Source organism: Xenopus laevis, chromosome 4L (genome assembly GCF_017654675.1).
Source record: "Xenopus laevis strain J_2021 chromosome 4L, Xenopus_laevis_v10.1, whole genome shotgun sequence".
NCBI lineage: Eukaryota > Metazoa > Chordata > Amphibia > Anura > Pipidae > Xenopus > Xenopus laevis.
Window position 1 is genome coordinate 61,205,432 of NC_054377.1, and position 27,986 is coordinate 61,233,417.

Here is a 27,986-nt window from a genome sequence, read left to right on the forward strand (position 1 = left end):
ACAGGAAGTATAATATTAAGCAATATTATGGCTGAAAATAAGTAATTACAACGTTTTTGGCTTTTAATAAAGCTTGAGTAAAACTCACACCAGGGTGCCTGTGTTCATAAAGTGTAGTGTTTATAAATAAGGAAGGTATAAATAAGGTCGTTTTTGAAATAAGAAATATCAATATAAGATCAATTCAAAATGCTGTAGCAATTCTAAAAGGATCATTTTACTCTACACAACCCCCTTTTCATTATTTCTTGTAAACAGAAAAATCAGAATAAGAATAAAAATGTGCAGTTCGCTATGTAATATTTTTTAATAGACATTTTTACATTTCAAATGTGCATAATGCATTTTTAAGTTGTGCTCAAATGCGTTTTATTCTTTTAAACCATAAATAACAACTTTTTCTTTAAGAAGTCATTAAATACACTGCACACTGGCGCAACCTATAAAATTCATAATCTTTCTTCCATTGGTGGATAGGGTAGCTAAATACTCTGTCTTCAATACTTGCTTCCAAACCTGGAATTTAAAAAAAAATTAGCACCTGCTTTGAGGCCATGGGAAGCATTTTCAAAGAGGATGGTGAGCAGCATGTTTCTTGTGAACCACTGGTTGGGGATCACTGGGTCAAATGCTTGCAAGCACTCACAGAAAACCTTCTTTAATTAGCATTTTATATTACACTGAGCTTTTTGATACACTTGTCTGTGAAAAATAAGGCTCACCTCTCACTACAATTATAAAGCATGACTAATGAAAATGTTATCTCCTTTGGCCTGGTTATACTGTAGCTGCTGCTGTGTACTTTGTACTCAGATCTTTGTACTTATTGATTTGTGCAAACTGCTCCAGACCATCTATAGTACTTGGCTGGATCTTCTTTATCACTGGGTCTTTGTTATAAAGATTGTATCAGTGGTTTTATTTTTAATACTTTCTGAACAGTGCCCAAATGAAGTCAAATTGCGGATTATGGTACAGGTGCAAGAGAAGAGCAACAAATAATAACACCAATCTATGTACCCAGTTTATCTTATGTTTATTTTAGATAAATGATTTTATCTTTGCACTGAATCTTTCATTTTGAAGTCAAAGATGACAAAATAGTGTTTATTCATTTACAGAATTAACTCTAATGTAAGTAAATTATTCAAACAATTTACAGCTCTAAATGCTCTTCACTTTCTTCCGTTATATTCATTTTGCCAGGCAGGGTGTTGGTCCAAAACTGAAATCTCTCTTCCTTTAGTCTTTGAGACATTGTCTGTTTCAGGTTCAATTTCATATAATGTTCATCGTCATCATATTTTAGCCATTCTGTCAAACCAGGCCCATTAGGATCCCTGCAAATAAAAATAGGAACAGTGCCCTGTAATCATCAAATAATACTAAAGGCTAGTGTTCTTTCCATATATGACATGACGTGATATTATATATGACATGATAATTAGTGATGGGCGAATTTATTCGCCAGGCGCGAATTCGCGGCGAATTTGCGCGTTTCGCCGCAAGCGAATAAATTCGCGAAACGCCCGCGAAAATTCGCGTCAAAAATTCGCCGGCGTCAAAAACATTTTTTCCGAAAAAAACGGACGCCGGCGCCAAAAACGTGCGCCGGCGTCAAAAACCGGCGCCCGTTTCGCAAATTTTTCGCCATTTCGCGAATTTCGCGCGAAATTCGCGAATTTTTCGGCGAAGCGAAACGGCGCAAATTCGCCCATCACTAATGATAATGATGCAATTTGCTTCTAAAGTTACAAAATTGACTGTGTTCAAAAGTTATTACTCGAGTCAGAAATGCTAAAAGCAAGATTTTTGAAAGACCACTGGCCATCAAGGTACTTAATGAAATCAGCAGAATAGAGTTTTCATTTAACAATATGGTAGCCATATATTATTGGATCCTTTCATTTGGCAAGGTCACCAAAGCAGCAGATCTTTGGCCAATTTGGTCATCTAAGATATTGTTTGGTTCCCAGTCCAACGATTGGCCCTATACAGACAGACAGGGCAGTAATGCTTTCTAACCTTCCTGATAGACATATGGCTATTGTTATGAGATTATCAGTAGGACAAGCTCCCATACCAGTAAGCTGCTTACTCGATCTGGAGGGGGACAGTCGACAGCTGTTCAAATAAACAACGTATTCATATAATTAAGGCTCCATTGTCAGGATAGAGTGTGTTTAGTCCAATTCATGGCTGATCCATGGCTAACCATAGAGTTCAATACACTGATGTTACAGCTATAGTTAATTGTCTTGAGACAACTTTGTTTCTTTTAAAAGTTGAATAAAAATCAAAAACATTTTTATATCTATCTGTCTATCATTTTTGTGTTTGTATGTACAAAATCAACAAGTGCCTTACCCATGTCTAGCAAAGTTAGCCCAGTATTTCATCATTTTCTTACTAAGGACCTTTTCTTCATCCGTTCCATCATCTTGTGAAGAGAGAAGCAACATCAGAGACTCTTATTCTAGTAGATATTATACTATATAGATATTCATATTTACTCAGTGCTCTACCTTGGAATGTTACATCACCATTTAGGAACGGCCCACCGAGGACAAAGTAGAGTTCATCCCCGTGATCGGCTTTAACAAAATCACCTCTTGACTTGTCATAAACTGAAGGGCGGTGCTGAAATTCATAGAAGTAAACAGGATGCCCTGAATCTAGAGGATACAAATGAGTGGTAGGGTATCATTTGATATTACATTAAACAAGTCATTCTACACCTATCACTGCTTTTCTGTATTGGAAATTATTTTGTTTTTTATCATGCTCCAGCTGCCTTTGAATTGGATATTACCAACTTGTGGTTCTCAATTTTTGAATTACAACTTGTGGTTGTCAATTTTTGAATTACTATACTAACTACATGAGCTATTGTTTACCAGTGGGTTGGAGATCCTGTCCTAAAGCTTAATATCAACTGGTTTATCTCACTTTAAGTTTTTATATAGATTGTGGAAAGCATTAATTATTGCGGTTTTCTGTATCAAATACAAATTTACTCCTCTGAAAAGAAATGTCACTAGATCACGGTCTGTCAGATTTTAATCCTAATTCTCTTGCCTGGCATGGATCCCTTTAGAAAATAGGAAAACAATTATAAGCGAAAGGGGTTGTTCACCTTTAAATTTTTAGTTTTAGTATGATCTAGAGAGTTATATTCTAAGACAATTTGCAATTGGTTTTCATTTTTTATTATTTGTGGTTTTTATTCAGCAGCTCTCCGGTTTGCAGTTTTAGCAATCTAGTCTCTAGGATCCAGATTACCCTAGCAATCATGTATTGGATTTGAAAGCGAGACTAGAATATGAATAGGAAACGCCTGAATATAAATATGAGTAATAAAAAGTAGCAATAACTATACATTTGCAGCATTACAGAGCATTTGTTTTTAGATGGGGACCCATTTGAAAGCTGGAAAGAGGAAGAAGAAGGAAAATAATTAAAAAACTATAAAATGAAAAAATGAAGGCCAATTGAAAAGTTGCTTAGAATTAGTTAACTTAAAGGTGAACAACCCCTTTAATATGCAAAAAAAGATATAAGGAGTAATTTACTTATCCAAGGGGCACAAGTTCTAGAACCTTAAGGGGAACAAGAATGTCCTCCCTAGTGCTCACTTATCAAACACTTGTGCCCCAGGGAATGCTGCATTCTGCACTTAGCACCAGATTGAAAATCTGCACTTATACATATACAATTCACCTTCTGCAACGCCAAATAATTATAATCAATTCTGTAATTGATTGAACTGGCACAGTATCCAACATGTATTTAGGAGGATACATTGTCTGTTCAGCATATTACTGAAAGGCATATGCCCTATGTGTTGCTACAGTTACTAGAAGTGAAAACCTACAAATCTATTTAATGTCATCCCATATCAACCCACAATTTAGCATTTATGTAAAAATGAGTAATGAGCAGAAAACATCTTGTCTCACATATACCTCGGTGATAATTAGCAGTCTTGAGGGCAGGTATAACAAATAGCATGTCTCCTCCTAGTTCTAGAAAATTGTTCCTGATTTCTATTGGATCATTTGTGTCCCCAAAGTACTCTTCCATTACAGAAGGAATGGCATTGGAAGCTACACGCTGTAAGAATCAAGATGAAAGCATTTCAGCATTACTGATTTGCTTGTGCAGAACAGCGAGTGCCTAAGAAAAACAATATGAGGAATTTGGCATATATTTATATCTACCAAGTAGAACCAGACCAGAACTTTTCTGTGCAACGATTGTCACTTGTTTGCAACTCCTGTCGTATATTCGTGTAGATTATGGGGGTTATTTATCAAAGGTCGAATTTTAGAGCTATGTGAGCTTTTTTTAAACTTTCAATGAACTCACAACTCGAATGGTTTCTAATTTAAGCAAACACTCAAATCAGCAAGTTCGGGGTTAACAACCTTAAAACTCTAATTGTCGATTGGCGAACAAAAACTCGAATTGCTCAAACTGATCGAGTTTCCAAACGAAACTTGAACATCATGAAGGCTATTAACATCTTCAAATGGTTCAAGTAGGGTTGCCACCTCACCCCTTTAAAACCGAACACATGTGGAATCCACAGCCTGCATGGCCAATTAGCAATTCATTTCAATGCATGGCTGCTCACAAATCAGTTCAGACTGCAGCATGCATCGAAATGAATTGCTAATTAGCCATGCAGGCTGTGCATTCCACATGTGTTCGGTTTTAAAGGGGTGAGGTGGCAACCCTAGGTTCAAGGGACATCTGCCATTGACTCCTACTGTTTCTTTGGGAAAGGGAATTTTTTTTTCATCTACTGCATTTAGGTTTCAAGTGAATGAAGCAAACCCAATCATTTATTAAAAATATGTGTTATAGTTTGTGTTATAGTTAGCTAGGGTAAGAAGAATTTCACCGGCACACAGGAGTTGCAGTAGCAGGGCAAGCCCTTGCAATTTTATTATGCAGTAGTGCAACGTTTCGGGGTCACGCCCCTTTGTCAAGCATGCTTGACAAAGGGGCGTGACCCCGAAACGTTGCACTACTGCATAATAAAATTGCAAGGGCTTGCCCTGCTACTGCAACTCCTGTGTGCCGGTGAAATTCTTCTTACCCTTGTTATGAGGCGGCCGATTCCTCTATCACTGGGCACCAGGATAAGAACCTTTGGGTGTGTGTGGTGTGCGGCTTCTCCAAAGTTTACTTATAGTTAGCTAGCACCAGTGAATGAGACCCACTATCGCTGATCTCTGTCTGAGCCTGCATTTGGGGGGTAGATATGACCAGAGAACCCGTATCTGACCCTAACCCGCTGTGAGCTCCTACTTATATACTCGTGCCTAACCCACTCAGCTGCAACATCACACATGGTGGTGGGACCCGCCAGCGTACAATTATATAAAAAGGATCGCCTCTGGTGGAAGTGGCACACTAGGAGGTCAAACCGCCCGTGGCCAGAAAACTTTGGGAAAACCCGCCCGACCCTCAGGCAAACCTGTCTGTCCTGTGGGCTTCAGGTCGGCCCACACATCACTAAGGGGGTTATTTATCAAAGTCCAAATTTATCTCAGTATTTTCTGCTACAAACTCCGATCAAATCCGCTTGGGTTTTTTATGCTTATTTATTATTACATTTTCCTGAAAATTTGCTTTGCAGGAAAAAATCTGATTTTCATAAATTTTTCGGACTTTTTCATCCGATTTTCACGATTTTTTCATAATTTTCACCAAAAACCTCGGGGTATTGCCCGAAACCCAGCGCACATCAAAAAATTATTGGGACTTCTCCCATTGACTTATATGCAATCTTGACAGGTCTGAGATGCCGGATTTTCAGATTCAAACTTTTACATCTTCAGGGTTTAATAAATTCCGAAAAATTCCGAATACAAAAATCACGAAAAATTTGTGATTTTTTTTAAAAGTCAGATTTTATTAAAAAAATCACGAATGTTTCATGATTTTTGTATTCTGAATTTTTCAGAATTTATTAAGCCCTGAATCTGAAAATCCGGCATCTCAGAATTTTTCGTTATTTTTGCATTTGCATTTGCATTCGTTAGTAAATAACCCCCTAGTTGTCAGTTACAATTAGATCTGTGCCGTGCTGTATAACCTGCCCAAGTATTTATCTCAATACCAGCCAGTTTCTGTTTTTTCACTCATTTATAAGTGTTCGTATGAAATTTTCTTTTTAAACAAAACACAGATGTGGAAATTGAGTCTTACCAATAGAGGAAAAGAATGTAGTAGTGACTGGATGTCTCTCTTCTCCATCCCACTCAAGAATCCACTGATATTGAGGGACTGTCCACAAATGTACAAAGTCATTACATTAAACATCACATTTCACTACTAATTGTGATAGTGTTTTATAGCAAGGCTTGATGTAATTGGTTTTTTATTTGTATGTTTATTCCAATACAGAGCACTAATCTATAACGTAGAGATGTAATGATTATTATGTTGGTTTGAAAAAAAAAACCCCAACATATTTTTCTTCATATTCTTACAGCCCCCCGTTTTTCAAACGCTTCTCCCCTGTTTTTCAAACACTTCTCCACACTTCTTCATCCTATAGCAGAGCAGGTTACTTGTGCTTTTCAATTGGAAAAATTTAACCTGCTGCACATTATTAATGCCAGGGTACCCAAACTCTTCAAAGTTGGTCATAGGGAACTGCAGATTTAAGTTTGAAAAGTAGGTGGAGCCACCAGCAGCCAATTAGATTTAGTGTTGCCACTTGGTCATTATTTCACTGGCAGTGCCAGTAAATTTCTAATTGCCTGTTGTCCCATACACGGCCTGCCCCCAATCCCTGCTTCCAGGTTGGACCTATCCTCTCCTGCTCCACTCTCCCTCTTCCAAACTCATCAAATTTCTGCTGGAACGGTCCTGATCTGTCCTGTCCTTGTAAGTCATTACCTCGCCATTTCTGCATTATAACTCCACCCCTTTGCACCATAGCCCCACCCCTTACAGTCCTGTCCATAACCCTACCCTAAACCCGGAACCCTAAACCTGAGTAAAGAGTAACTTCACAATGTTCATCTGTTTTTTGTTTTATACTCTTTATTTTAAAAAAGCTCAGTATGATTGAAAAAAAAAATACTTACTGAAGGAATCTCCCAGCCAAACTCATGGTTATTAACACCAATCATAAAGGGAACAGGATTGCTTTCCTTTGCAGCTAAGATTTCTTCTGCAGGCTTGGGAAGGAATATTCCATCTACACAGACAGGTAAGATTGTGAATCCCTGTACAGACAAAACAAAAATGAAAACAGAACAATTAATATACAGTTTTAATTTACAAGAGCACTGACACAAGAAGGGATGATCAACTGTTTAAAGGAATTGTTCAGTATAAAAATAAAAACTGGGTAAATACATAAGAGCATTACTCCCTTCCTAGCCAGATGTTTAGGGGCAAATTAACTAAAGGGCGAAGTGGTTAACGCTGGCGAAAATTCAGCAGCGTGACGTCCTTTTGGCACTTCGCCGATTTACTAACGGGCGCTGGCGTAATTATGCGTAGTGATCCCTGCAAAAACCCCAAGCAGTTTTCTATTTATAGGAGCACCGGCCCAGGGTATCAGGTAAGTAAATAACTTGGGGTGCCTAAGTAAAAAGAAGACTTACCTTTTCCTTTAAAGCATCATCCTTTAGTCACCAATCATTTTACATAGGTGTGCTCTGTTAAAGATTTTTGTACCATCTATATAATCTTGCATCATTGCATATATGAATATACTTCATTCTATACATGATTAAACTATAGGGGCTCATTTATCAACACTGGGCAAATTTGCCCATGGGCAGTTACCTATAGCAACCAATCAGTGATTAGCTTTTTGAAACAAGCTGCAAGTAGAACCTTGAAAGCAGCAATCTGATTTGTTGCCATGGGTTTTTGCCCATGGGCAAATTTGCCCAGTTTTGATAAATGAGCCCCTGTGTCTTTAAGAGATGCCTTTTCTTTTGTAATCATCCAGTTGGGCATACAGTAAGGGTCTGCATTTTACACTTTCCTTTAGCGACAGCTGAAATGCTATAAAATCTCATACTTTGTAGGGTTACATTACATTTTTCCTACAACGTTTGCAATAATGACTTGTCTTGCGACATCTCATGGAGTATCAGCTTCCTCTTTAAAAATTGCAGCATGATAATAGTTCTGCTTGGTACAGCCAGACCCACTGATTGTAATCATCTCCCAATGACAGTCCCAAATTTAGTAAGAAATAAGCTTTATGTAATGCAGCTACGTTCAGCTTTATTATCATTTTATTTTCATTGCATCCAATTAATGACAATATAATGTAAATATGGTGCATGAAATTCACAAATAATAGTATCACAAATTATTTTTATTTAACCTTTTTCTCTTTTTGCTTATGATTTGCCATAAACACACCAGGGCTCATTTACTAATACGACTGTAATTGTGCCGTGTATAAGGGAACTTGAATGTACATTGCCATTTATAAAAGGTATTTGCACCCATAGCCACAAATGGCTTGCACCACTATTGATACCACATGCACAGATATGGCAGAAGTGACACCATTACACACTCAGCACACAGCATTTAAACAAACAGTAGCCAAGCTACAATAATGATAACAAGTATGTAGAGTAATACAAAGAATTTTGCTGGAACAGGAAGAAACAAAATTAAATAGAAACATGTATGTAAATCAATCAGAAATGAGAGCTACTGTATATGTCTTAATATAAACAATATATTTAACAGAATGCTTGGAAGGGCTAGTTTACTACTGCAAATGCAATGTGCAAAGTGTAATTTTGAAAGCAAATTGGAAGCCATTGCTACTGTGCATTTTGAGGAATCAGATGCAATTGTGCCCGAGATATCTAAAGTGGGGATTGTGCTTGATGATATTATGGTGTTTGCACATGATTCACTGGGTGCAAGTCTGCTGTGCCTATTGATGCAACAGGAACACTGGAATTACTTCAAGCTTCAAGGTGACAATAGCTCCAGGGTTTCTCTGTGTCAGTAGACACCCTTGCCTGCAATTCATAAAAGGAGGCAAGACAGATTCTCTGGTGCTGAGCCGAACCCCAGGGAAGAGCGAGGACCATCTCTGGACATGAGTATCTTCAATGAATGGCATCAACACACGCAACAGTTGCATCCAATTTTGCATGGCTGCAGTCGTAGCTGTAGTAGTAAATAAGCCTCAAACTGTAGAAATGCAAGTCCAGTTATAGCAATCTAACTAAAAACTATGGTAACTAAAGAACACAACAATATAATTATTATGCTCATGTGAAGATTAGAAGACTAAAAGATAGACTAAAGGATTTGATAAGTACTATGGAGTAAATGCCCACATAAACAACAGACACTCTAGTAGTAAAGCACTGTGCTGAAAATCTTGGATACAATATGTCGCTTAAAATGGTCTACTAAGTATACACAGCCTTAAACAGAATGACATACTACCTGGGTTACTATCACTACAGCATGAGTCCTATGTGTTTGCTGAACAACCTAGTAGAATCCCACACCCATAAAACAAAACAGTACAAAGTTTTTCATACGTTTAAGATTTACGAGTCCAAAAATATGCATTTTATAGCTGCCTCCTAATAACGCAGAAACAGCCCATCAGGATAGTGTCAGAATATAAATTTAGATACACAGTCTCCATGACTGCACCTAAAACTGTACAAACCCCTCAAGAAGATTTAACAGTTATTGATCTTGTTTAGTTAAAATAAACAAAACGCAAACCATAACTATTATTTGCAAAAAAAACCCCAACAAAATAAATCAATAAATACAAGCCCTGAAGCCTGAATTAACCATTTTCTTCATGTGTACGCTTGGATATACTTTCACTTACCATGGATACAGTAATTGCCAAAATCTCCTCTTCTGTCTTATTTTTCAAGCAGTTTAACAGAAGAGGTAACTCACACCCTGATTTACTGGAAATCAACTGTAAAAATAAATGGAAAAAGTGTATGCCTTAGTGGAATTTCCATTCAAGGAGAGATAATACTTTAGTTTGTGTTTAAAATGCATATATTTTTTTTACTTCAGCCATTGAGTTTATTACTATTAGTGACAAAATCATGGTTTCTAAAACTTGCTAATTTTCATGATGAATATGGCAATTTTATATGATAGACCCCACCAGGTTCATATTAAATGATTTTCAGCTGTTAAATTTGAAAATGTAAAAACAGATTATGTAGCTCTGAACACCTGACTTTATATAAATAGATGTCATATTCTAGGAACAATTCAAAACTCCTTTTGTTTTGTTTTGTTTTTGGTCCTCATAGGAGGTGGTGTCTAAGGGTCCTAGAACCAGTAGTAGGTTCCATTGGGAGAAGTGCAAGGATAGATTTGTAATATCTTGCTCTAGGGGTCAGGGCACAAAGGCAGATTCGGGGAGATTAGTCGCCTGGAGACAAATCTCCTCTTCTTCGGGGCGACTAATCTCCCTGAACTGCCTCCCCTGCCTTCCCGCCAGCTAAAATGTAAATCGCCAACGGGATGGCGAGATGACACTCTGCGTTATCTGAAGTCGCCCGAAGTTTCCTTGTGAGGCAACTTTGGGCGATTTTAGTAAACAAATCAGTCCGAGTGCCACCCCGCCTGCAATTTACATTTTAGTCAGCAGGAAGGCAGGGGAGGCAGTTCAGGGAGATAAGTTGCCCCAAAGAAGAGGAGATTTGTTGCTTGGTCGACTAATCTCCCCCAGAATCTGCCTGTGTGCCCTGACCCTAAGAGAGATAGGCAGGATCAGTGTAGAATAGATTGTAGAGCAACCAGAGGCTTATGTATAGGAGATTCCATGAGTGCAGGACCACTGTGAGCTTTGCCCAGCACTGGGGTTGTTTGACCAAGGCAGAAAGGTTGATTTATCAACACTGGTCAAATTTGTACATGGGCAGTAGACCGTGGCAACCAACTTGCAGTTGAACTAAAAAAATGACCAATTGTGTACTATAGTTACTGTCCATGGACACATTTGTCCAGTGTTGAAAGATGATCCCCACTGAGTATTAATTCTGGGGTGTTGTGAACACTATGATGCCTGTACTATCATCAGCAGCACCTACAGTAAGAGACTGTGAAGCCATTTCATCAATAAAGAGTTTTATTTGTTTTTAAGGACCACTGGTGCTCAAGTTATTTGTGAGATCAAGTTCTGTTTGTGGAATCAATGTGGTTAAACTTTCCTCCAACAGTAAAGCAAGGGTCCACCAGAGAAGAAAGAGTCCATGTGACACATGCTCTACCAGGAGTTGCTACTATCCCAAGCCAGCCTGGTTAAGACCTATGTAGGTACAAGGTACCAGTAAGTAGCCCATTGCCCAAAAATTTGTTACTGTACATGTAATATAGTACATGGTAGTTATAGGTTTGAAACATGATGTAGTACTTCAGTGACCAGACTTACTTCTAGAAGAGGAAGGATATCTTCAGTTTTATGGACCATCAGATTAGGTAATAAGGCAACGCCACTCTCAGCTATAGCTCTGTGGAACAGACCCTTTGATAGGGGTGATAATATCTGCAAACAATGTCAGAAAGTAACAGGCTATGAATATAAAAAAGTCCCTTTTACAATTCCATCGGATTAATGTACCATTGGTTAATTCCATTAATGGCTAATCTGTTGTGCATGAAAGTCCAAGGTCTGTTCTACACAAGGTGAGATTTTTAATATTTCTCTTGGTATTTAGTGTCAATAAACTGGTATTGGGACAAACAAATATGAGTCTCTTGGTCTCAAAAAAAAAATGTTTAAAATGCTTACATAGCCACACACATGATAGTCCATTTTGGACAGATCTAACCAATGTTCAAGTTTTGTGGAAAAGTGATAAACACAAGCAGGCAATGCACTACTAGAAAGATTTTCTAATCAGATCTAAAGCAACCAAACTGAATGGCAAAACAAAAATGCCTTTGTTTGAGAATTTCATCAGAAATTAGCTGGGTGGCACAAAGCCGAATCCATGCATTTTGGAGACCAGGCCTACATGTGATTTTTTCCCCCCATTAAAACATCAAAATACGCCTACAAGCAGAGATGTATAACCTGGTTTGGAGGCTAATGTAAATACACATGACTAAATTGTTCTCTGCTCTTTTGTAATTTAACTTTTAATTAAATATATTTATATTCTATGCTGTAAATTGATGCAACACCTTAAAGCTATAATTACAGCTTCCATCTCCCACAGCAAGGTTAGCCATACAAGTACCATTATAAATAAATATAACATATATTTAATATTGTGCCTGGATACACCCACTCAGCTCACAGATTGGACATCTTAGAAATTTCACCTGATAATGCACAATATCTGCCAGTGTATGTTGCATCGGCAGATGAGGAAGTGAAGAGGAGCCTTGGCTTCTCTTCACTCCTTGTGGTTCTGACTCTTGAGTCGGTTGACCTTAATAAAAAAAAAGAACTATAGAAAAGTGGCATATTCAGTATGGCTGCTCATACGGTTTTTGTACATTGGGCCAACTGGCAGTCAAATACCATACAAGATCATCCACTGTGTAACCACCTGTCACATCCATGTGATGAAGAGACATTCTGATTTTGTTATATTTGCTTCTGCTTTGATTCCAGGTCTGCTTTGCTAATGTATCTTACTGTATAGCCCCATTTTCCTATAACCACAGAGGCACATTCAGTTTTACATAAAAACAAGTACCTACATGTGCAGAAACACTCAGGCCACCTGCAGATTGCCCAAATATGGTGACTGACTGTGTGTCACCTCCAAAGTTCTTAATGTTGTCCTGAATCCACTGAAGAGCTGCAACTTGATCCAGAAGTCCCAAATTTCCTCTTGCTTCTTTATCCCCAGTACTGAGAGAGTGAGGGAAAAGTAAGGATTACAGAAAATGATTATTAACTGGAAATTTTTAATTATAAACACAAATTTAGAAATTTTTTAGGAAAAAAAGTCAGTCTTTTAGGTTTACTCTCTCTTGCCTATCTTCCCACAGTCTCTCAGCTCCAAAAAAATGTATATAGATCAGCGCCTATGGCAATAGAGAAAACAGAAACCAAAATAGTGCAGTAGATTTAATATTGCGAGAGTGTCAAAAATTGCTCATTGTGGTGTGTTTCCCATTTTTTGTCCGACGGAGATTGGTCATTTGGTCGACCGGACAGGTTAAAATATTTCTGTCGGCTGCTGATAATATCTCTGCATGTATTGCCGATCGTACGATTTTCAATAGGAGACTGTCACTAGCTTTGTCGGCAAAACTTTCGTACGATCGCTGTCAGGGGCGGAACATCAGCTGATCTTTTCTTTTCTACTTTATTTGATCGGAATGGTTAGTGGCAGGTTGGGAGATGGGAAAGTCCGATCATTCGAGGATTTGAACAATCGGCTCTCTGCATCAATGGTCATCTTAAGTCTTACAAGCTGTTAGCTCCTATAGAGGGACCCTCTGGTGTGTGTATTCCCCTTGTGGCTTTCCCTGCAATCAAGTGTGAAGTCACTTCCTCTAAGAAATCGATTGGTTCCACATTAGTCAGGACCTCCATTGGAGCACAAGAGCGAACCCAGGAGGAGAGTGAGATCTGCTAATACTACTGGAAGTGGAAGGTTTAAAAGGAGAAACACGCCAGCTTATGTGTGTTTTTAAAAAAAAGAGGAGGGTCAGCCCTGTGAAGTGCCTAACAACTTGGCATTCCCCAGTGATTTACCTTCTCCAAGCAGGACCACAGCTGGATAGGGTATCAGGCTTTAGATTTATTCTAGCTGATTACTCCACTGTATGGGACCCAAACTACTTTTGAGGTATTTCTTCCTAGAGGTCTACTTTACTGCTTGACTCTTGACTACATCCACATGGTTCCACACTATGCTGTCTCTGAGTGACTGTCCTGTCATTCTATCATCTTATCTGCAATTGCCTCTTTGGATTGTGAGTATACCCTGTGGATCATTTGTCTCTGACAAATACACTTGTTCTATTTTGTTACTGCAAGAACCTCCTGGAGTCCTTTATTTTACTTCTGTGCACAGTAGCCTATGGGAGTTCCACTTCACTATACCTTCCCTACGTCCACTTAGCGAAGGCCCTGCCTTAAGTATTACAGTCAAATGTAACCCATGTTTTATTGCTTTAGCTGGACATTAACCCTTTTGGTCTAATATAGCCCAGAATAGCGTTACATACACACAACCATTTTGCGCATTCTTTACCCCAAAAATCCCAGAAGACCAAGTCTGTATTGAATTGACACCATTACAACATCTTCATAGGCACTTAAAGCAGAGCCATCATAAAGGGATGCATATCCGAAGACCAGTCCTCCTCCATGAATAAACACAATGACCTGTACAAAACATAACATTTGTTATGAAAAACATAAAACCTGTTTTCTCTGTACTCATGGCTACAAATATTTCCATTTTGACATTTTAATTGAATTGGGTCCCCAGACTCCTAGTGGAGCCAAGACTGAAGGTTAGCCAAAGAGACTGATTGCGGTAGAATTCTCTTAGTATTCCTGAAAGCCTAGAGTTGATGACAGGTTACAGTGAGATTTGGGGGCATACATGTATTTACTGTACTAGGTGTTTTCCTTTCCTGTAACCTTTTTATGAGCTAAGGGGGGAACCCATGTAAAAATGCTGTGCCTCAATGGGAGGGCTTGACCTAAAAAAGCTAAAAAAAAACCCACTTGATTAAAAAGTACAGTTCAAGTGTTGATGTAGTTTACATACCCGATTTCATACATACGATCTGATATTGTAGCTTGGCCAATTAGTATTTGGGAGTTTTAACTGATTATTTTGCATAAATACAGTAAATGGATTATTTGGCATGTATATGAAAAATTCTGTATTTGCTAAAATATTTAAGGAGCAGGGTCGGACTGGGGGGACCGGGGCCCACCGGGACTGCTGGTCCAGGGCCCCCGCCCCCTACTGCGCGCATGCGCGAGCGCACTTCTCGGCGCGCAAGCGCCGATACGCATGCGCAAGCGCCGATGCGCATGCGCAAGCGGTGATGCGATGCGCATCGCCGAAAACTTTTTAAAATTTTTTTATACTATTAGAGGGGGTCTGGCCCGGCGGGGGCCCACGAGGGTCGGGGCCCACCGGGTTTTTTCCCGGTGTCCCGCCGGGCCAGTCCGACACTGTTAAGGAGTGGTTACATGTATGCATGATTTATTATGTTCAGATTCTACATTGTTAATAATATTGTTATCTTCTCAGTTGAAAGTAGGGTTGCACCGAATACAGGATTCGGTTCGGGATTCAGCCAGGATTCGGCCTTTTCAGCAGGATTCGGATTTGGCCGAATCATTGTGGCCGGCCAAACCAAATCCGAATTGCAAATTAGGGGCGGAGAAGGAAATCACGTGACTTTTTGTCGCAAAACAATGAAGCAAAAAAAATGTTTCCTCTTTTGCATATGCAAATTAGGATTCGGTTTGGTATCCGGACAAACCTTTCGCAAAGGATTCAGAGGGTTCAGCCAAATCCAAAATAGTGGATTCGATGCATCGCTAGTTGATATAAAGATCTGCAAAAAAAAAAAAACATGCATGCTGATGCTCTATAAATAATAACTTACAGGTAGCTTGGCATTCTCATCTCTGTCTGCTGGGGTGAAGACATTCAGGTACAGGCAGTCCTCTGAGACTGGGGGCAGCACAGTATTTGCCTTGATTATATTCACAATATTTTCCATTATTGCTACACCTTGTATACACCTGGAAAACACCAATTGCACCACTGCACTGATATAAAAGGCACACATTTGTTTTAAAGTAGGTAATGAGGATACCAGTGTCACAGAGGCCCATGGGAAGAAAACACAGATAAAGTACATGGGTATATATTTTATAATATCTGTTAGATAGTTCCACTATATTAGAGGTCCCCAACCTTTTTTTACCCATGGTTCCCCCCAAGTATTGGGGAGCAACACAAGCAGCAAAAAAGGTCCCTGGTGATGCCAAATAAGGGTTGTGATTGGCTATTTGGTAGCCTCTATGTGGACTGGCAGCTTTCAGGAGGCTTTGTTTGGCAGTACACCTGGTTTATATCTAAATTTGCCTCCAAGCCTGGAATAAAAAAAAAACCTGTTTTGAGACCACTGGGAACACCATCCAAGGAGTTGATGAGCAACTTGTTGCTTATGAGCCACTGGTTGGGGATCATATCACTAAATACTTAAAGTGACACAACAGTCAGCTGCAGGAACGTCAGCATTCATAACTTTATAGCCACTGACGTTACACATGATGGCTCTCAGGATTGGCAGAAGGCTCTGGGTATAAAAAAAGGCTGTAGGATCATGTGAAAAGTAAGAAACACACATGGCAGTAAACTGGAAGAGAAGTGAAGGGGTGCAAAGACAGAAGAAAGGAGAAAAGTGAAAAGTTTTGGAAGAAAAAGGGGCAGTCGAGTGAAGCAGACCAAATATAAAGAGTTCAGTAGGAGAAGGGAAAGTAAAGAAGCAGACTGTAAGAGACAAACTGCTGGCCATAGACGCAAAGATCCGATCGTACGAATCCTCGAACGATCGGACTTCCCCATCTCCCGACCCGCCACTAATCATTCAGATCAAATAAAGAACAGAATAGAACAGAACAAATCAGCCGATCTTCTGTCCCTGACAGCAATCGTACGAAAGTTATGTCTGACAAAGCTAGTGACAGTCTCCCTCTGAAAATCGTATGATCGGCAATACATGCAGACATATTATCGGCAGCCGACAGAGATCTTTTAACCTGTCCAATCTCCGCCGGACAAAAAATGTCGGGACTCTCCACACACGGTCCGAAAATCATATGAATCCTCGATTCGTACAATCAGATCTTTGCGTCTATGTCCTGCTTAAGGTTGCTTGTCATACATGCAACCCTACATGCAAATAGCGGCCTTCGTATATATTTATCTTTTTTCCAATTAATAACATTGGATTAACCATCATTTTTACCGCCCGGGCCAGTAAAATACCGCCAGGTGACAACCCTACAAGCTATGACAAGTTAGGGGGAAATTTCTGCAGGTAATCCTGCACTCCAACAGTCAACAGAGGTGAAAAGGAGGCACAGCAATTCGTTTTGATCAGTCTGCTATACGTCAGAAAATAAAAGCAAAGAGATGATAAGATGATAATTTACTTTGAGAATCAGCATCCTGATTTGTGTTCAGTTCAACCTTAAATTGACTCAATTTGCACAACGTTTTACTCTAATTACAGCAGTAAAACTGCAATGTAGAGAAACTTACATGGGTGGAGGTGCCATGGCTTCCCTGACAGAGCTCCATGAGTCCGGTGGCTGTGGATCAGCATATCTCAGTAGTCCAGTTGGGGGCTTTGCAAAGGGAATGCCCCTAAAAGCATCAACTGATCTGTCTGTTCCCTTTACATTCATTGTTTTTCCAAGGAGCTGCCCATACATTGTAGCCACCAATGGGTTTTGGACTAAAAGCAGCAAGCAGGATAAATGTAATGATCCCAGTATAAGAGGAGGTCATTAGATTTCAAGAACACAAGAAGATCACAATTCTGCCAAACCTTTGTGCATTAAAAGTGGTAAAATTATACTAGTTCTGGTATGTGAATCACTGGGTAGTCTTACTAGACCTGGTCTGAATTGTGTCACTATTATTAAATTTGCTGTTTGTTAGCATGACAGTAAAGCAGAGATGGTATAATATTGTCCAGCACTGGTAAAATTATTATGGTACATAATTAGTATTACAAAATGCTAATCTGGGTAAAGCACAAGAGGAGACGCTGCATATTTTTTTTTCTCTTTTGCGATATGGCTTTTAAGAGACAAACTATATATAATCAACTATATAGACTGTGTTAAACAAAGCTTGTACTTGCTAATATGGGACCTGTTATCCAGAATGCTCGGGACATGGGGTTTTCCGGATAACAGATCTTTCCATAATTTGGATCTTCATAACTTAAAACTTCAAAAGAGGCTGGCACAAACCTCTACCCAAGAAGTAATAAAGCCGGAGTCAGATTGTAAAAGGGTTAAAAAAAAGCTTACATTTTATTTTCCATGCTTAAGAACCAAGGCCTGACGAGTTTCGTATACAGCGGTAAGCTCAAATAACGCATTTAAACTTAGCATATACTGGTTACATATTTGTATAGTGTCTTCATAACTTAAGTCTATAGGCTGGTTTCGCTTCCAATAAGGATTAATTATATCTTGGTTTGGATAAAGAAAATCATTTTTGAAAATTTGGATTATTTGAATAAAATAGAGACATGGTCTTTCCATAGTTACATAGTTAAATTGGGTTGAAAAAAGACAAAGTCCATCAAGTTCAACCCCTCCAAATGAAAACCCAGCATCCACACACACACCCCTCCCTACTTTTAATTAAAAATTCTATATTCCCATACCTATATTAACTATAGAGTTTAGTATCACAATAGCCTTTAATATTATGTCTGTCCAAAAAATCATCCAAGCCATTCTTAAAGGCATTAACTGAATCAGCCATCACAACATCACCCGGCAGTGCATTCCACAACCTCACTGTCCTGACTGTGAAGAACCCTCTACGTTGCTTCAAATGAAAGTTATTTTCTTCTAGTCTAAAGGGGTGGCCTCTGGTACGGTGATCCACTTTATGGGTAAAAAGGTCCCCTGCCATTTGTCTATAATGTCCTCTAATGTACTTGTAAAGTGTAATCATGTCCCCTCGCAAGCGCCTTTTTTCCAGAGAAAACAACCCCAACCTTGACAGTCTACCCTCATAATTTAAGTCTTCCGTCCCTCTAACCAATTTAGTTGCACGTCTCTGCACTCTCTCCAGCTCATTTATATCCCTCTTAAGGACTGGAGTCCAAAACTGAACTGCATACTCCAGATGAGGCCTTACCAGGGACCTATAAAGAGGCATAATTATGTTTTCATCCCTTGAGTTAATGCCCTTTTTTATGCAAGACAGAACTTTATTTGCTTTAGTAGTCACAGAATGACACTGCCCAGAATTAGACAACGTGTTATCTACAAAGACCCCTAGATCCTTTTCATTTAAGGAAACTCCCAACACATTGCCATTTAGTGTATAACTTGCATTTATATTATTTTTGCCAAAGTGCATAACCTTGCATTTATCAACATTGAACCTCATTTTCCAGTTTGCTGCCCAGTTTTCCAACTTAGACAAATCACTCTGCAAAGTGGCAGCATCCTGCATGGAACCTATAGTTCTGCACAATTTAGTATCTTCTGCAAAAATAGAAACAGTACTTTCAATGCCCACCACCAGGTCATTAATAAACAAGTTGAAAAGCAAGGGACCTAGTACAGAGCCCTGCGGTACTCCACTAACAACACTGGTCCAATTAGAAAATGTTCCATTTACCACCACTCTTTGTAGTCTATCTTTTAGCCAGTTCTCTATCCAGGTACAAATACTATGTTCCAGGCCAACATTCCTTAATTTAACCAGTAACCTTTTGTGTGGCACTGTATCAAATGCTTTAGCAAAGTCTAAGTAAATCACATCCACTGCCATCCCAGAATCGAGGTCTCTACTTACATTCTCATAAAAAGAAATTAAGTTAGTCTGGCAAGATCTATTACGCATAAAACCATGCTGGCACAAACTCATAGTATTATGATTTGCTATGAAGTCCAGTATCTTATCCTTTATTAACCCTTCGAAAAGCTTTCCTAATACTGACGTCAGACTAACTGGCCTATAGTTTTGAGGCTGAGAACGGGATCCTTTTTTGAATAGAGGCACCACATTAGCAATTCGCCAGTCTCTCGGCACTATGCCAGATCTCAATGAATCCTGAAAAATTAAGTAAAGAGGTTTGGCAATCACAGAGCTAAGCTCGCTAATTACCCTGGGATGAATACCATCTGGCCCTGGACCTTTGTTAATCTTAACATGTTCAAGTCTCTTTTGAATTTATTCATATGTGAACCATGCATCATTAGTTGTATTACTAGAATTGGGAGTGTTAAGAAGGAAACCTTCACTTACTGGTTCTTCAAAAATAATTCAGAGCTTTCTGGATAACGGATTTCCAGATAATGCATCCTATACCTGTAATTAAAATGCATATGCTGCCCACACACACTATGTTTGTAAATACTGTTATAAGCCAGTTTTGCCATTTTGAATGACTTTTAGTAATTTACTAAAAAAGCTGTAAAAAAAGATCAAAATTAAACAAAGCACCAAGAAAATATCAAACTCTCAGCTTTTTCTACTTTTGTTATTTTGATTGCAACTTGATCAACACACCAAACTGATTAGAACTCATTCTCCCAGCACACTTTACCTGTCGTGCTCCAGTTATAGCTGGTTTCCTTTAAGAGGCTTGAGCACAGGTTAAACACATACGTACTACAGTATAGTCATTATGAGTTTTATAGTTCTACAATGGGCTGAGGTCTGTGCTAGTTCTTCATAACCTGTTATGCAGTATATTTCACCTGTTCCATAGATTTCCAGGGCTGCACAGCACGAGAGCAAAACTTTAGTCAGGGATCCCATTGCAGAAAGTCAGCACGAAACCAAAGAACTTTGCTAAAGGAACACTGCAGATTCCACCCCCAATTTTAAAAAAAATAAAATTACTCATTAATATTTTAAGCCCAGAGCAGTCTAACCAAGGATACAAGTAACTGCCAAAATGTGTGTTATGCAGTATCACTCTGGGAAACTCTTTAATATCAATGTTTAAGTGTTGGAGTGTTAATTCCACCTACTGGTGTTCTGGGGATGCAGTGCCAAGCTGGTATAAAACTGTAATTTCTGATACCATGTGACTACATTGTCCACTCAAATTGTTATTGAGAATAAAATTTTGTATATGCAGAATCCCCCACAAAGCTTCAATGGATTCTGTTCTCAAGCTAGCCTTGCTCACTACAAACCTGACCTTGAGGGCAGAGCCACCTGTGTAGGGGAGTGATATCTCTATGTTCTCCCACTAGTATCTCCCTTTTACTTCTATAATCCTTCATAACGTTCCATGTACAAGACTATAAAAACCCTAAGATCTTTTTGTTCAAGGGATCTGACCCATTGTGGAATCACTGAGCTCATGTCAAACTTTGACCTCATGTGGTCTCCGGTAACTGAATTTCCCCAACATTATAACATTTTTAAAAGATCGTTACTTCAATTAGAAGACACGAATATTATTAAGAACATTTACATCTCACAACATTTTACAGGTTATGTACAATAAGTTCATATTTTAGTACCATTCTACCCTTGCTTAGTCTGTTAGTCTTGCTGCTGTTTGTTTTAAAAAGAATTTCTGTCCATAACAGGATGGATCACAACATCCTACATGCCTCAAGGCAGCAGTAAAGAAATGCAATTACCCAATCTAGAAAACATTAATTATTAGCACTAGGTTTAAAAAATCACGTGGTCACGTACAACAACATTTTCGGGGCATTTCACATCCATTATGCTACATACATGCTACAGCACTAAAGGTATAATCATTTTGCCAAAATGTTATGGCTCTGAGGTTTTCAGCTTTATGTGTTTCTCAAGCCTTCATTCTCAAGCCATATATTAATGGTGCAAAATAGTGTATCCAAATTGCTGTCGCACCCCTGTGTGTTTTGCCTTGTCTTTGCTTAGCTTTTCTACCTGTTGACTAGTTATTACATATTTTAGTATGCCCAGTCACTGTTCTTTATTTAGTCTCTATGAACCACTGGACATGACACTGATTAAGAGCCACAATTCTAGCATTTCCATGACATGGGCAGGGACAAATACCTGCCTTTTCCCCCAAACTGGCCTAGGAATAACCAACTCGCTCACCATACATTTTATTTGTTGGAGTCTTTTTGTCCACAGCTTTATTGCACAACAGATTATTTAACAATAGATAACACATATATCAATAACAGTTATATTAACAACATTATAAACATACAAATATGAACAGTGATATACCATTAACATTTTAATCCTCTGCAAGGCCCCTGGCAATGGACCCAATTAGGTGCATGCAATCGTTAAGCCACCAGCCGCTTGTGCCTTCTAGCATGATGGGTACACAGGACTGCATGCTACCCCCAATACAACATACCCTCCCAGAGACCACCGCTCTTAGAGAGGAACACCACCAACCAAGTTCCATTAACCAACTTGGTACTTGGTAAAACTCCACTTAATTAACTCTCCCCATTGCCAGGGACCCGCCACAGTATGAGGGACTTGTACACCTTCAATCCCTCATACCCCTCCACACCTGAACTGCCACCTCCACCCCTTCTCTAAGGCCATAGTTAAAAACATCGAGGCCCAGGCCATTCAAGTGTATCCCGTCAGGTCTGTAATATTCGGGGTCTCCTTCCAAAAATACATGCCTAACTACTATTCCTCCAGCATTCCTCACAAACTTTGTCATAGCTGCATTAATTTTTGCCCTTGTCCTATGCACCGCTTTTAGGTTTCTAGCCCCCCCCATACCAACCTGGGGACTATCTGAGACCATATTACCATTAGTCTAGGGGCCCTAGCCCGGATTCTTACCAAATCCTGCTTCATCCTCCCAATGAGGTCCCTCATTGGGATCTTGCCCACATCGTTGCCCCCTGCGTGTAACACTAAAACATCTGGGGGGCCCTCTTGACGGAACTTGTCCTCTATCCAGACCCTGAGCTGCAACCATGACAAACCTCTTTTCCCATGCCATTGCACTTCCACTGCTTCCGCTGGAAGCCCGAACCGCCTACCATTTTCACGTATCCCTGCACGTTGTTCCGCCCAAAAAATGTAGGAATGTCCCATTACCCACACCACACATCGCCTTGAACCTATAAGTAAAACAATAACAGGAAAAGAAACACAATGAATAAACCACCTACCAGCTACACAAACCTTACAATATCCCACTGGTCCCAGTGGGCTATAACCACGTAAATTGTTGCAAATGTTTTCTGTCCTTTGCCGCCTCCTGTGACCCCTAAACCAAGTGGGGTCTAACGTACAATTGAAATCGGCTAGATTCCCACCTCCCTATCCTGCGAATGGTAGAGTCATCTAGCCCACACCTGGCCGCCTCCGTTGCCGCCCCAATACGAAATGAGTGTGAGCTGTATTCCTTGTCCACCAGCCCTAGACCCGTGAGGCATTTCCGAAACACTGCTATGAACTGGAACCGTGACATGACTGACTCGTCTGCATGTACCAATAAGGATGTTCTTGAGGACTTCCGAACCCCTAGATAATTGGTGAAACACCGCACTGGACACAACCTACAACCTGCCACACTATGCAGCCGTGCCAACAAACCCTTGCCCCCTTTATCAGTTTTTGATTCGAATATCCTGACCTGAAGTTCCACCCCACACAGCTCCACATGCCGACATTGCACACCCCCCTCTTCACTTTTCTTTGCGCTAACCAGCTCCCCTATGCGAAAGGCCCCGAAAAATGCCAAGGAGAAAGCCAACTGAAAAAGTGCCACCTCGTAGTCGGAAGCGCAAACTTTGTCTAGCTGCCCAAAGAGTCCTTCCAGTATGTTAAGGGTGATTGGCCTGCGTGTGTCTTTTCTTTGCTGGCCCCTCCTCAAACCCTTCGCAACCTGCCGAACCACAAAGCTCTTAGTAACGTCCCCGTAACCTTGCATCTTAAACATGAAAGACAGGGCTGCCAACACTCTGCCAATGCCTGTTCTCGAACGGTGCTCTGTACCGTGTAAATATAAGAACCACAATGTTAAGTCCTCTCTTTCCACCGCACCCAGAGGGCCCTGCACATACCTTTCGAGCTCTGCCCACTGCTGCCACACGCTACTATAAGCTACCCAGGTAGATGGCGCCAAAGAATTTTTTACACAACCTGCCAGGTATCGAACGGGATCCTCCATAGGAAGTCTGGGAAAGGGGTGGGGGCCTCGGCTGCCCTCGGAGCCAACTGCCTGAACCGTTCCAGCTGAAAACGAGAGAGGGCATCGGCTATGTCATTCTTAACTCCTGGCACATGTGTGGCCCTGAACCAAATATTTTGATCTAGACATTTGAGTACCAACACCCGTAACAGGTTGATCACTGGTGAGGAGGAGGCAGATAAATTGTTAATAGCCAAAACCACTGACATGTTGTCCGAGTGGAAATTGACCGCTTTATTAGCCAGCTCCTTCCCCCACACCACTACTGCCAGCACGATTGGGAATAGCTCCAGGCACGCTAAGTTCTTTATAAGCTGCCCTTCCTGCCACTCCAGTGGCCACTCCCCCATGCACCATTGTCCTTGAAAGAAGGCACCAAAACCGAACGCACCGGCTGCATCTGTAAACAATTCCAACTCCTCATTATCCTGACTCTCCCCTTGCCAAAATGAACATCCATTGTACTTATCCAGAAACCTCTGCCACACTACCAGGTCTACCTTGTGTTGTTTATTCAGCCTCACAAAGTGGTGTGGCTTCTTCACCCCTGCTGTAGCTTGGGCTAGCCTCCGGCAAAAAACCCTCCCCATGGGCATTATTCGGCAGGCAAAATTTAATTTTCCCAGGAGTGATTGCAGTTGCCTAAGTGTCACCTTCTTTTGCTGTAATGTGAAATTTAGCACTAGTTTTAAATCCACAATCTTTTCTTGGGGTAGTCTGCACTGCATTTTGTCTGAATTAATCTCGATCCCCAGGAATTTGAGGATGCGTGAGGGGCCTTCTGTTTTTTCCCTAGCTACGGGGACTCCAAACCTGCGAAATACTGATAGCAGGACCTGAAGTATAATCCTACACTCCTCCGTCCCCGGCTTGCCAACACATAGAAAATCGTCCAGGTAGTGAATGACTGCCCTGGATCCAGTTTCTAACCTCACCACCCACTCCAAGAAGGAGCTGAAAGCTTCGAAATGGGCACACGAAATAGAGCAGCCCATGGGTAAACATCTGTCCATATAAATCTTGCCCTCAAATTTACACCCTAGCAAGTGCTGGCAATCTGGGTGTACTGGCAAGAGACGAAAGGCCGATTCGATGTCGACCTTCGCCATTAGGGCACCCCGGCCGCAGGTCCTCACTAGGCGCACTGCCACATCAAAGGAGGTGTATGTTACATGAGCCGTCTCCTCATCTATCCCATCGTTGACTGAGGAGCCATGTGGATGAGACAGATGATGTATCAGGCGAAATTTGCCTGCCTCCTTTTTGGGCACCACGCCTAGGGGTGAAAGGCGCAGGTTTGGCACGGGTGGAACCATAAATGGTCCGGCCATTCTGCCCAATTCTACCTCCGTAGCCAATTTTTTTCTAATTACCTCTGGGTGCTCCAAAGCTGATCTCAAATTCCTGCAATCTTGCCCCATCGTCCCACTCTGAAATGGAATACAAAACCCAACTATAAACCCCTCCCTTATTAACTCGGCTTTTTTTCTATCAGCGTATTTTGCCAGCCAGGGTGACATCTCATTTACCTTGACTGGACTCCTCCCTTTTTCCAAAGCCTTCCCCTGGCTTTGCGCCTCCTGGCCTTTGTCTTTTATAACATCTAGTGACAGGGTGATTGGCTCCCCCACAACCTGAGCATTCATGCTTGAACTTGCAATTCCCCCCCCATCTGCACTGATTCTCGTTATATTGCCAGCACACTCCCTTTTTTGGGGTAGCCGGCGATCCCGCGCTGGTGGGCCCGCCGGCGCCTGCTGGAAAGGGATTCTGACCTAGACTGGAAAATGCTGGAGTATGCTGGGCTTTTTGAGCCGTCATCAGCCTCAGCCACAGGGCTATGTCCCTGTGGTCCCACTTTAAGGACTGCCACACCGACATACGCTGACGAAACTGCTCGTCATATTTAAGCCATGCGGTTCCCCCATAGACCCTATGCGCTTCCCAAATCGTGTCAAGGTAACAAAACAGACCCGAACAACTCTCGGGTGACTTTTCCCCTATAACGCTACCCAGAATAGAAAAAGCTTGCAGCCAATTCCCAAATGTCCTGGGGATCAGCCTGTAGCGCCTCCTATCCTCATCCTCCTCCTTACGGTGTTCTTTCCCTTTTTCCCATTTTTCTATGTTAAATCTTTCAAGGGGAAGTAATGTGAATATGTCAATGTATTCCTTCTTCCAAATTTTTTCCCTCATCTCAGGTTTTAGGTGAGCTCCCAGGGGGCCTTCAAAGCACACATATGTGTTGCCCTTTGCCGCGTCTGAGATCGGTAGTGGCTTAGCCGCCTCGTCCTTTTTGGGGGCCTCTACCTCTTTACGCTCCGACCCCACCGTGGCTGGCGGTGTGACTGCCTCTACCACCCTGGTGCTCCCCCCTGCAGTCAGGGGCATTCCCGCTGATGTAACTATGGGTAGTTTTCCTATGGGCCTTGCCCCTGTCGGGACCTGCACTGCCGGTGCTGAGGGGGGGGGGTGTTTGCTGTGTTCCCTCCCCCCCATCTTGCCCATAGCTCCTGCATTCCCCTCATGAACCCAGTAAAGCCATTCTCACCAATGGGCACGGAGGCCGGTGCTGTTCTGAGTGCCTCCATTATGCTGGCCGTGGTGGCTGTTTCTCTGTGTCCCGACGACCCGTCTGATGTGCCTGGCGCTCCTCCTGCTGGACCCATGACGCTGCTCCAGTCTTGTCCTGATGATCCCTGTAGAGGTAACAGGAGAGAGGAAACCCCCCCGGCCCAGCAACCCCCAACAGAGGGCGCCCCCATATTCGCTGGTGGGGGCCCCCCTCTCCCCCCAGCACAGCCCGTTGCCGAGCTGGCCGCGCCTCTATCCTCTTCTCTGTGCCTGGAAGTAGATCCCTCGCGTCCCTGCTGGGGGCCACTGCTCCGTGGTGCCGCACCCTGTGGAGACAAACATCGTGAAAAAAAACCCCCATCCCTGTCGCCCCCAGCCGGGGGTGCTGCCATACTCACGTGCGACATCCCTCCTGGCTCCCTAGCAAGGTCCGTTCCTGAAGTGGCTGCCCTTCCCCCATTTCCTCCACGCTGTGCTGCAGGCTCCCTCTGTCTCCGCTCACTCTCCCTGTCAGTGCTTCTGCGGTCCGTCTGCCTCTGTGCTGCCTGTGTGGTCTCCCCTCTCGAGCTACTGCTTCCCCTCCTGGCTGCCGTCTCCCTCCTGTTGTGACCCGGACTGCTCTCTGCTGTGGCCCCGCCTCCTCTAACCGGACTGCAATCGGTGCCATCTTGCCTGCCTGCTTCCAGCCGCATCCCTGCTCGGCTTCTCCGTCCTGCTCCCTGGCCTCTGCACGGCTTCCTCCCCCCTTGCTGCTTCTTACCAGTGCCTCTCCTGTCAGCAGCCGACGCTCCCACACTGCTTCCCGGACCTGTTATGGGGGGGGAGGGGCTCCTCATCCGTCTTCTCTGACTCGACCTGCTGCTCACTGCTGGGCTCAGTCTTTCAGGGGGCCGTGTTCTCCTCCTGCTGGCTGCATTTCGGGCTGTTGAAGTGGGTTGAGCTGCAAGTTGCTGCCGGACCCAATCCTCCCCCTGCTCGCTTGCCTGAGCTCTGATCCTCGCCAAGAGCTCCTTTAGTGCTGCCATCTCAGGTAATCCTACACTCTCTGCCCTGCTAACCTACTGCTCCTTTTCTTCTTCCAAAATGGATGCCCTCCTTAGCAGTTAGTGCTACACATCCCTTTACAACTCCACCCCCCAACTACGTCACTAAACCCACTGCTAATCCCCTGCCAGGCAGCTTTGTCCCGCCCCTGTCATGCACCCTTTGCCAGCATGCACTGTCCTGGGTTTCACTTACTGATTTGACAGAAGAAGCTGACACCTCACTGAACTTTGTCCAAACCAAATAAATGTTCCTGGCACAAATCCTAACCAACCTGTTACACATTAAATTTTAGTTTTTGCCTGCCACCCACTGATGACTTTTGTGCTATATTTCAGGTCTGAGGGAATAGGTATTACACAAAAAGATGGGGAGGGGAAATCAGGGACAGACAGGGGTGTAATTAATCTAAAAGGAAACAAACCCCCTTTTATGACGATGCACCACCATTTAACCTTATAAAGTTTGTT

General features: G+C 41.7%; 1 protein-coding gene across 6 annotated transcripts; it reads right to left on the reverse strand.

Moving 5' to 3' along the window:
- Nucleotides 1-1,019: 1,019 nt before the first annotated feature.
- LOC108714105 (carboxylesterase 5A-like) lies at nucleotides 1,020-27,609 on the reverse strand. 6 transcript variants are annotated; one of them, XM_041590214.1, is made up of 14 exons: nucleotides 26,871-27,608; nucleotides 26,450-26,798; nucleotides 17,271-17,466; nucleotides 15,604-15,742; nucleotides 14,223-14,356; nucleotides 12,715-12,868; nucleotides 11,435-11,548; nucleotides 9,866-9,961; nucleotides 7,107-7,247; nucleotides 6,220-6,297; nucleotides 3,966-4,113; nucleotides 2,526-2,675; nucleotides 2,368-2,440; nucleotides 1,020-1,340 (listed from the first exon to the last, which is right to left on the reverse strand). In XM_041590214.1, the coding sequence occupies exons 1-14, from the start codon at nucleotides 27,495-27,497 to the stop codon at nucleotides 1,157-1,159; spliced, it is 2,583 nt and encodes an 860-aa protein (XP_041446148.1). In that variant the 5' UTR covers nucleotides 27,498-27,608; the 3' UTR covers nucleotides 1,020-1,156. The 6 variants fall into 6 exon arrangements, 5 of the variants coding, with proteins under 5 accessions (XP_041446148.1, XP_041446147.1, XP_041446149.1 ...); XM_041590213.1 differs by having other exon boundaries at nucleotides 26,450-27,608; XM_041590215.1 differs by lacking the exon at nucleotides 2,526-2,675 and having other exon boundaries at nucleotides 26,450-27,609.
- Nucleotides 27,610-27,986: the final 377 nt, after the last annotated feature.